Raw genomic sequence first — 10083 nt, forward strand, 5'->3', positions numbered from 1 at the left:
GCTAATTGAAACAAATTTAATAGGATCACCTTCTGCGCTATTTAAAAGTATGGACACTTGTCACATCCATGTAAAGTAAGAAAATCTGAAAATGTAATGAATACACTAAAAAAAGGACGCAAATTATAGTCTTTGTGATGGGGTTTGATTAAACATGGGCAAATTGTTTGTTTTGATTTTTGAACTTGCTGAGAAATCAAATCAAATAATTGGAGAAGGTCGGGGTAGAATGGGAAAAGAGAAATGATTGTTGGGGAAAAGTGTGGAATTGATAGCTATCGAATCGCAAATGAATCAACGGTTGGTGGTCCATTTTGTTATTAGAGCATCTCCAATGCTACATAGGCCAGCAATAGGCTAGCCATTCTCTCCCCTGCCACGTCAGCAGCACTAAAAATCTACCTGCCACATCAGATTTAGGCCAGCCATAGGCCAGGCGCAATAAAAATAATTCAAAATATACTACATTTACGGAATTAAAATTACGATTAAATTACGGAATTAAATTTACGACACATATACGGGAAAAATTCATTAATTGCATTTAAAAAGGTACATAGATAAAAAAAAATTACATTTAAAAAGGTACATAATAAAGGAAACTCGTTAAAACAAGAGGTGCAAATGAAAATGAAACTAAAATCGCGTTTATATAGGTTTTGAAAAAAAAAAAAATTAAAAATCGGCGCTGGCCGATCGGGCCGCCACAATGGCGGCCAGCGCATCGGCCAGCCACACGCAATCGGCTAGCCTTGGCCGGTTTTTACGCCGAAATTCGGCTAGTCTACTCCAATGGTTCGGCTAGCCGACCATTGCTAGCCACGTCAATCGGCTAGCCGGTGGCTAGCCTAAAGAGCATCTCCAATGCAAATAGGCCAGCCACTCTCTCTCCCTGCCACGTCGCAGCACTAAAAATCCACCTGCCACATTAGATTTAGGTCGGCCATAGAGCCAGCCACAATAAAAATAATTCAAAAAATACTACATATACGGAATTAAAATTACGATTAAATTACGGAATTAAATTTACGAGACATATACTAGAAAATTCACTAATTGCATTAAAAAAAGGTACATAGATAAAAAAAATTACATAATAAAGAAAAAAAACTATCGCCGTGCGAGTCCTCCGTGCCCACAACTCTTCAATTATATCCTTTTGGAGTTGAATATGAGCATCCACTTGGCGCATGTCGGCAAATTCCTTGAGGCGGCCGGCTTCATCGAGAGGTACCCCACGTCGTACGCTAGGGGTGGCCGTTCCGTGGCTTGGACCGGCTTCATCGTCATTGGCCCAACTAGTCAGTTGTACGCCTTCGTCTTCGACGATCATGTTGTGCAGGATAATACGGGCGTACATTATTTGGGAAACGCATGTGACATCCCACAAACGCGTTGGACCCTTAATTGCCGCCCATCGAGACTGGAGCACACCAAATGCGCGCTCCACGTCCTTGCGCGCCGACTCCTGTCGTTCCGCAAAGTAGGCCTTCCTTTCATCACTTGCGTGCCTGATCGTCTTCATGACAATCTTCGGGAGTAGTGGCTTCGAAGGTACCGCTCACCGAAAACGGCTCATCACGCCCCCTTCACGTAAATACTTCGACATTCCAGTGGTCCGCGACTCACCGATGTGGAGGTACTCATCCCACATGCCTGCGCGCCTCCGTAGGCCAACTACCGATTGCCGCCGTGCACTTTTGAATAGGGTGTGGCCGGGTCTGCCAACCGCATCGTGCCCGAAGCGGAAATACAGATATCGACGCTCTAAAGCGCCAACGATACGCATAAACAACTCCCCGCGCATTCTAAAACGCCGCCGGAACATGTTTGCGGGAAACCGCGGGTTCTCTGAAAAGTAGTCGTCGTACAACCGCTGATGTGCAGCTACGTGATCCCGATCAATCACCGCTCGGCGGTGGATAACCCGTGGAGGGCGAGGTATCGCCTGCTGTTCCACCCTACGCATGTACCGCTCCATCTCGCGGTTCATGTAGGCATTCATAGCCTCGTTCATATCCGTCCGTACTCCTCAGCATCCCCACCACTACCACCACCGCTACCACCCGCGTTACTCATCGCTCGATGATGCTCTTGTACAGAAAGTTAGAGAGAGAGAAAACTCGTTAAAACAAGCGGTGCAAATGAAAATGAAACTAAAATCGCGTTTATATAGGTTTTAAAAAAATAAAAATAAAAATCGTCGCTGGCCGATCGGGCCGCCACAATGGCGGCCAGCGCATCGGCCAGCCACACGCAATCGGCTAGCCTTGGCCGGTTTTTTCGCCGAAATTCGGCTAGCCTGCTCCAATGGTTCGGCTAGCCGACCGGCTAGCCACGTCAATCGGCTAGCCGGCATTGGAGATGCTCTTATTCTCTTGTTCCTTCCCCGGTAGCAACTACTATCTTAATGTTGTTACATGGCCTAAATTGAACAATGAGCAATAAGTCTATGTTATATTCTTGTTTTGGTTGTACAAAATTTGATTGTTTATCATTACTCTAAATTGAATACTCCTACTCCTACTCCTACATAGATTCTATTATTAAAAGGAAAAAACTTGTACTACTAAACACAATCTTTAGGGATATACATTATACATGCGTTTCTACAAAAGAAAAATCAAGATGTTGATAGGTCTTATCTTATCCCTAAACCCCACTTGCTAGCAATGCAAAATAAATTGATAAGTTATTTTTGGAATAAAAACATATCTAGGGAATTCAGTAAAAACTGTTGGAGTGAAATGAACCTATTAAAATTAACAAGTTAAAGAGGGATTATATGTAACAATAAGTTTTGAGAGTGGATTTAAATCTTGGAGACGAGAAAGATGTATGCGGGTGATACACATGATGAAAACTTTCCAAAATCAGTTACAAAAAATTTGAATTTTAGAAAAAATTGAGTGTGTGCTATTATTGTACTTTACTCTTGATTAACAATATTTCAAAAGGTCAAATATGTTCCCCCAAAAAATGAGAACAATTGTTTATATGATGAAATAGAATGGAGTGCTAGTAGTTATTTCCAAACAGAAATTAACAATTAATAATAAATTCCAAAAGCAGTTGCTCACTGGGACATGGTAGTTGGAGTACTACTTGATACTATGCTCACAAAAAAATTATGGTAATAGTCTAACAGAGATTATGAGTTCTGAGGGTTAGAGTTGTCTTGTTAGGCACTTGATGGGTCTTGCATATGATTCTATGATTTCTATCTCATACAGCCATTGTCACACCTCCTCCATCATTATGTAATGAGTCCCACTCTGTTTTTATTTTCCTATTCTCATATCTCACTTCATCCTCACCCATAATGCCTGTACATTATCTATGTACACTATATTCTCAATTAATTTCATAAATGATACTCTCAATATTCCCTTCTATGTAATGTCATTATTCTCCCTATCATCAGACATCAAGCTAAGGCAGAAGAAATAAGATGGTAATCAATTTTTTAGTTTTATTTATTTTGTAATGCTCTCTTTTTTATGGAAAAATAGTCTTATATGTGGACAATATAAGTTTTGATGAGAAATTGATAAAGTAAGAGAGAATAAAATAGATAAATTAGGAGAGAGAAAGAGAAAAAGTAAGAATGAGAAGGAGAAAAAGTGGTTAAGTATGAGACAAAATTTTCATTTTTGGAATGAGACTTTTTTCGTGAATATCCCAAAATAGGACGAGTATATATTGAATAATGATTAGTAAATTGAGTAATGATGAGAAAATGATCTCCCTTTGTTACATCTGAGATCTCATTAAGAATTCCATTATAAAATAATGATATTCTCTTCCTATTCATTTCATGACTTCGTTCCCATGTCTCGTCAAGATCACATTCAATTTCTGAGCCTTAGATTTTGAATAGTTTTGGTATCAACTGTTCATGGCTTTGATGACTTATTCCATATTCCGCTGTTAATTTTATCATGGATTTATGATTTTTTTTGTATACGAGTGTTATGTTTACGGGTTTTGTATCAGTTTCCTCCTCACTTCCTGGTGAAAATTATTTTATTGAAAACTTAATAGGCGGACTCTTGATTACTCCCTCCGTCCGCAATAAGAGTCCCGTTTTTTTCATTTTAGTCCGTCCATGAATAAGAGTTCCAGTTCACTTTTACCTTATGTTGGAACCGAAGAAAATCAGTTTAATCAATTGAAGTAAACAGGTAAAGAAGAGCGTAACTTGCTGCTAATTTAATAAATATTTCTTATATCTTCAAAGTGAAACTACAATGGTTTAAATAGTAATAGAAAAGAAAGAGATGCATTGCTTAAAAGAAAGAGACTCTTCGTTTTTGATTGGTGACTCTTCGTTTGAATGGTGACTCTCGGACCAACTTAGGCATATTCTCATACAGCCTCCCTTAACTTCCATGATGGTTTCCTCACCCTCGTGCCTCGACGAAGGGCTTCCTTATTCGGTGTCGGCCTATGTTCGGTAGAGAACTTTTGAGACTCATCACCTTAAATGGTATAATAGGATCTCACCTTCACCTAACTCATTCCACTCACATTTCATTTAAAACTAATATATATAAGTGGGACCTCTATTCCACTAACCTTTTTCCACCCACTTTTCTTAACATTTCTTAAAACTTGTGCCTCAAGGAAGGAGACTCCTAACGACGGACGAAGGGAGTACTTCTTTAGTCTCAATAAATATGATGTTTGTATATTCTATGTAGTATTGTTGTTAGTTAATAAAAAGAGAGTAAAATAAGAAGGAAAAAGTAGAGATGTTGTTGTTTACATTTTAAGAAATGTTTATTTTTAATTTAACAATTAAAAAGGAAAATATTTCATTTATAATGAGATAGAGGAAGTATATTTTACCATTCGGATAAATAGAGTAAGATGTATATTAGGGATTAAGGGTGGTTTAATACTCCTTCAGTCACACAAAAGTATGCACGTTTGGTTTTGCATGAGTTTTAATGCATAATTAGTAAAGTAAAAGAGAGGTAGAAAAAAAAGTAATTGAAGTATTGTGGGAAAACTTTTCAAAATTAGTAAGTGCATACTCTTGTGGGGTGGATTAAAAAGAAAATAATGTATACTTTTATGGGACGGAGAAAGTAAGTGATTTCTTGATCATACACCCACTCGGATAAATAGAATAAGATATATCGAGATACTTAAATGGTTACATGGTTATCGATTGCTAAACTTGAATTGATTAAAGTCAGTTATGCGTTCGAGTATGGTTAGCAAGATGTTTTGGGTCCGATTATCGATTCTAACAGAGAATCATTCGGTTAGAACTGAAGTAACCAAATTATATTAGACTTCAATTGTACTGAAAAATGGAGTACTGAAAAATGGAGTAGTCAGTTTTTGTCATTTTTATATTTCTACAAAATTATACTACCTCCGTTCCATTCAAGATGACATGATAATCCGCGCGAAGTTAATGGGTTGAGACCTGATAAGAATTGGACGATTTTGGATATGGTTAGAGTTCAGCCTTATTGGGTTGGATCAATATTGGATTGACCTAATAACAAACAAATTTTGTAAGATTTGTAAGCCCTAATTTAAATAATAGAATAGTACTACCAGTACCACAGTAAAACTCTTCGGCTCTCACAGTGTTCAAGGAGCATTAGCAGTGGTTAACAATGGTTAGCAGTGATGACTCCTCTCCGGAGCCCATCTCAGGGACTATCTCTATTTTCTCCTGCCACGTTAGTAGGCTTATCTAAGATTCTATCTTCCTGTAATGAGAGCCCATCTCATTTCTTCATCATCACTATTTTATTTCAATGTCTAAATATTTTAAATTAAAATATACGTAATAAATTAATTCTCCATTGTATTACGATATTAGGAAAAAGAATACAACAAGCAAATTTCAATAAAATTAAAAAAACAAAATAAAACATCCTACATTAAAAAAACAAAAAACTAGAGAGAAGTAAAATTGTGACTTAGAATTGAGAGGGATAAATGGGAATTGATGGGGAATGAGATATATACAATGGATAAAAGATAAATTAAATTAAAAAAAAGGTTAAGATCTGTTGAGCCGTTCCATCAGCCTTTGGGAGGAGCCCATAGTGAGTGGCCATCTTCCCTTGCTCCACAATGGAGACCTTCCGGAGCCCATGGGGGCCGATCGGGAAGGGCAATGGCTCTTAACGCTTTTAAAATAATTCAAATATGTAAAGTTGAACAAATTAATAATTATTTTAATTTTTATACTTATTTCAAAAATCAGTAATTCGTGTGTTTTTTAGCCTAACATTTCATTTAAACAATACTTATACATGATTTGATATAATAATGCTCTCAATTTTCCATTGTAACCTATGCCACTCTCAATTTTCCATTGCAACTTATGTCACTCTTAATTCTATAGTACTATACAGTTAAAATTATCGTTAATATGATCGAAACCAAAAACATGATAAAATTCAAATCCAGACGTTAAATTAGTTTATGACTTTTTAGTTGTAAATAAATCTAGGAAAACAGTAGTCCATTAACTTAATTATTCCCCTCTATCTTTATTTTCTCTTCGTGCTTTACCCTCGTCACTCACCTATAAAATAAAATTGCATGAATTGAGTCATTCATCTTCCTTAGACGGTGGAGTAAATTTTTTTTTCATAATTAGTGCACTTATCCAACGGTGAGAATGTCGGAAGCACGGAGGCAAAACAATGGCGGCAAGGCTATTACTACTAAATTCCATCTCTGAGCCCCACACCCCATCCCTCATAAAATCAAAATCTCACTTCTGTCTCTTCGCACAATTCCATTACATAAATAATCATTGCAGCACAACTGATTTCTCCAAATCCCTTCAACAAATTCCCCCTTTTTCTCAATTTTAGGGTTCCCTCTAATTCGATAGGTTCTCAGTAAAGGCGATTTTGGGTACTGTTGGAATGAGCGGTTTGGAAAAAGTAGCTAAACCAAATAGGGAGTGTAGCATACTTGAAAACAAATTATCATCTGGCAATGATGTAGTTCGATTGAAGAAGATGATGAGCTGTCACCGGCGAGAAATTAATCTGGGGCGACCATTTGATGGAGGAGGAGGATGTGGGCCCAATAGCTGTTATAGCGGCGGAACTACCGAGGCGGTGGGCCATGCGTACGGTGATGATGTTCGTCTTGGTGGTGAAAATTTTGCCACTAGCGGTACTACTAATTCGCAGTCTTTTAACATTTTCGCTGCCGCTCCCTACAAATCCCCAGGTACATTCCATCTCTTCTCTCAATTCATTTCCGTCATGGTTTTTTGTGCAAGCGAGGTGCTTGATTAAATGCGCGAGAGAAAGTTGGGCGCTGTTTTAAGTGGCTGTTCCTCATCTTTCTCTTTTGTGACTTGGAACTCACGCAGAAGAAATGGCTGCCACCGCGGCGTTCCCTTTCACGTTTGCTCAATGGAAAGAATTAGAAAGACAAGCAATGGTTTACAAATACATGATTTCGTCTGTGCCTGTCCCTCCCGACCTTCTCTTCCCACATTCAAGAAATTTCTCTGCTGCACCTCTGGATTGCGCCGCTTCATGTAAAATTTAATCCTGGTTTTTATATTGTTTTTTATATGGCTTTGAAATCACAGCTCGCTTTTTCTTGAATTTGGAAGCAGTGTACAATGTGAGATATTCAAGGAATGGAGACCCGGAACCGGGTAGATGTAAGAGAACAGATGGGAAGAAGTGGAGGTGCTCGAGAGAGGTGGCGCCTCTCCAGAAATACTGTGAGCGCCACCTGCACAGGGGCCGCCCCCGTTCAAGAAAGCCTGTGGAAGTTGAAAACAGTGGCGAAAATCTCAAAAAAGCTCGCACTGAGAAAAGCCACGTTCCTCCTAGTACTACTATTTCTGCTACACAATTTGCTGCAGGGAATACTAATAAGCCCCTTTTGCTTTTCAATGCTAAAAATGATCCCAGCGTTTCTGTTGCACCCTCTTCTTACAAAGGACCTACTAGGTTTGGTTTATTCCGATGCTGTGTGTGCTTCGTTTTCTTTGATTCTTGAATCCTCATTGTTGATTTGTTATGCATTTTGAAGGAATTCGAGCTTGACGATGGAGGGACAGATGGATGGGAGTGATCAGCGATGGCAGCATTTGATTGAATCAAATATGGGATTTGTTAATGTGGGCACTTCTTCTGTTAATGACTCTAGTTCCCTTTTTGCTCAAGATTATTTGGAGCAGCAGCAGCAGCAGTCATTGAATATGTTGTCCTATTCAAATTTCTCAGCCCCTGAAGTCAATGCCCCCATTGGTTTCATCGATGCTTGGTCGATCAACAATCTTGACAGCAGCAATAGTGGGAATGCTGAATCATCAGTGACAACGAACCGCGGGAACTTGTCTCCTTCACTCAATCTGTCAATAGCCATGGCTGCTGGCGACATTGTAGATCAAGCATTGAGAAGCTTCGAGTGTTGTGATGAGAAAGATCCAAGATGGACTGACCCCCTCTATTGGGAGCCGTTTGCACGAGGAGGGCCTTTGGCTGAGGCTCTGCAGCCGGGATCAGTTGCCATCTCCAGTTGCGACTCAATAAGCGCCCCGGCTACTAATGTCTCCTCACCCACTGGTGTTCTTCATAGGACCATGTTGTTTTCGCACTCTGATGGTAGTGTCTGCAGTAGCCCAGTTCCTGCAGCTCCGACAACAGAAATTGCATTCAACGGCCTCTACTAAGGCTAGTGAGAAGCTGTTAATGTTTTTTCTTTTACTTTTGGTGCTGTTATCAGTTGTTGAATTTGATTTCTGGATGTTTGAATACTTTGCATTACTGCATTAATTTCAGTGATTTCAAGTTATTTTTGAAGATGTTAACTTACATAGAGGTGGTACATTGGGTTTGGCAGTGAACTAACTAGAAAGAATCTATATTAGTAATCTTGGAATCTTGATGATTAATTTGTTTATCAAATTTGAGAAGGCGAGGTGTTTGAATTTGGCGACTGATAGATGAAAAGCAGATTGTGTTCTTACCTTTTTTCAAATATAGAAAGATGACATGTTTTTTTTCGACAAACCAAAAATGAAAGGGCGTAGTCGTGGTGGGCCCAATAGGTGGATGCAGTGACGCCGGGGGACGGAATCAGTGTCGAGATGGAGATCATGGAGCCGAAACGAGGGGTACTAAATGGCAATTATCTAAACGGTGTGATACTTTCAAATAAACGCTCCAATATAACCTTAAAGCATCCACTATAGGGGAGCCGCGGCCGGGCCACGGGAGAGCCGCGAGCCGCGGCTCCCTATAGTGACTGGGGTGGGCAGCCGCGGCGGGGGGGGTGGACACGGGAGCGCCACGATCGTGGCCTGGCCGCGGTGCTTGGGCGCGAGCCGCGGCCCTCCTATTGCATTGGCCACGAGCCGCGGCTCCCCTATTTCCGATTTTTTTTTTTTTTTTTTTTTCGAAATTTTTTCTATATATACCTAAAATTCATATCTTATTTTTACTCTACTCTCACACACAATTTACCCTATTCCCTTCAATTTGAATTTTTGTGAAATGCAAGGCGGAGACGATCCCGGTTATGGAGATTCGGGACAGGGGAGCTTTCCACCCCCCAACGCTGGAGATCGAGTCCCACCCCTCCTCCATCCCAGATGTGGAGTCCGCCATCGCCGGCGCCGTGGCAACAAACACCCCAAAACCGGGGTCAGTCCCCGGCTTATCAGCAGAGATATGCGGGTCGTACCCAACCGGGGACGGGCGACTACCGACCCAACATGGACGCGATAAACTTCCCGTCCCAATTCCAATCCTCCCCATTCCAGAGCAGTCAATCTCCGCTTGACGAATCTGATAGATTCACATGGGAACAATTGATGGGGTCGCCTGATACCCCGACGCCGACGCCCGGTCGTGTAGAGACGGGGAGAGGAGGCGGTGGAAGAAGCGGCGGCGGCGGCGGCCGAAGTGGCGGCGGCAACGGCGGGCGAAGGGGCGGCGGCGGCGGCGGGCGAGGCGGAGGATCCGCGCGAGGTGGCGGCAACGGCGACGGCGGGCAGCAAGGCGGCCGCGGTGGTCGCGGACAAGGCGATGGCGGCGGCGGCAGGAAGGGTCGGCGGTCACGGAGATG

The 10083-nt window shown here is 41.0% G+C and overlaps 2 protein-coding genes across 2 annotated transcripts; both read left to right on the top strand.

Moving 5' to 3' along the window:
• Nucleotides 1-6635: 6635 nt before the first annotated feature.
• Nucleotides 6636-8816, top strand: LOC125218982 (growth-regulating factor 2-like). The gene is made up of 4 exons (XM_048120816.1): nucleotides 6636-7221; nucleotides 7367-7537; nucleotides 7619-7961; nucleotides 8044-8816. The coding sequence occupies exons 1-4, from the start codon at nucleotides 6909-6911 to the stop codon at nucleotides 8684-8686; spliced, it is 1470 nt and encodes a 489-aa protein (XP_047976773.1). The 5' UTR covers nucleotides 6636-6908; the 3' UTR covers nucleotides 8687-8816.
• Nucleotides 8817-8917: 101 nt separating this feature from the next.
• On the top strand, nucleotides 8918-9876 carry LOC125218983. Its single transcript, XM_048120817.1, has 2 exons — nucleotides 8918-9130; nucleotides 9517-9876. Exons 1-2 carry the CDS (start codon nucleotides 9104-9106, stop codon nucleotides 9796-9798), a joined length of 309 nt encoding a protein of 102 aa, XP_047976774.1. The 5' UTR covers nucleotides 8918-9103; the 3' UTR covers nucleotides 9799-9876.
• The last annotated feature ends 207 nt before the right edge of the window (nucleotides 9877-10083 follow it).

The sequence above is a fragment of the Salvia hispanica genome, chromosome 4 (genome assembly GCF_023119035.1).
Source record: "Salvia hispanica cultivar TCC Black 2014 chromosome 4, UniMelb_Shisp_WGS_1.0, whole genome shotgun sequence".
Classification (NCBI taxonomy): domain Eukaryota; kingdom Viridiplantae; phylum Streptophyta; class Magnoliopsida; order Lamiales; family Lamiaceae; genus Salvia; species Salvia hispanica.

Bases quoted from the DNA above. Each gene is read 5' to 3' on its own strand.
- LOC125218982 (XM_048120816.1), top strand. From the start codon at position 6,909: ATGAGCGGTTTGGAAAAAGTAGCTAAACCAAATAGGGAGTGTAGCATA. The intron at 7,222-7,366 runs GTACATTCCATC...GAACTCACGCAG, and splicing joins CGCTCCCTACAAATCCCCAG to AAGAAATGGCTGCCACCGCG. The intron at 7,538-7,618 runs GTAAAATTTAAT...ATTTGGAAGCAG, and splicing joins TCTGGATTGCGCCGCTTCAT to TGTACAATGTGAGATATTCA.
- LOC125218983 (XM_048120817.1), top strand. From the start codon at position 9,104: ATGGAGATCATGGAGCCGAAACGAGGG. The intron at 9,131-9,516 runs GTACTAAATGGC...GTGAAATGCAAG, and splicing joins TCATGGAGCCGAAACGAGGG to GCGGAGACGATCCCGGTTAT.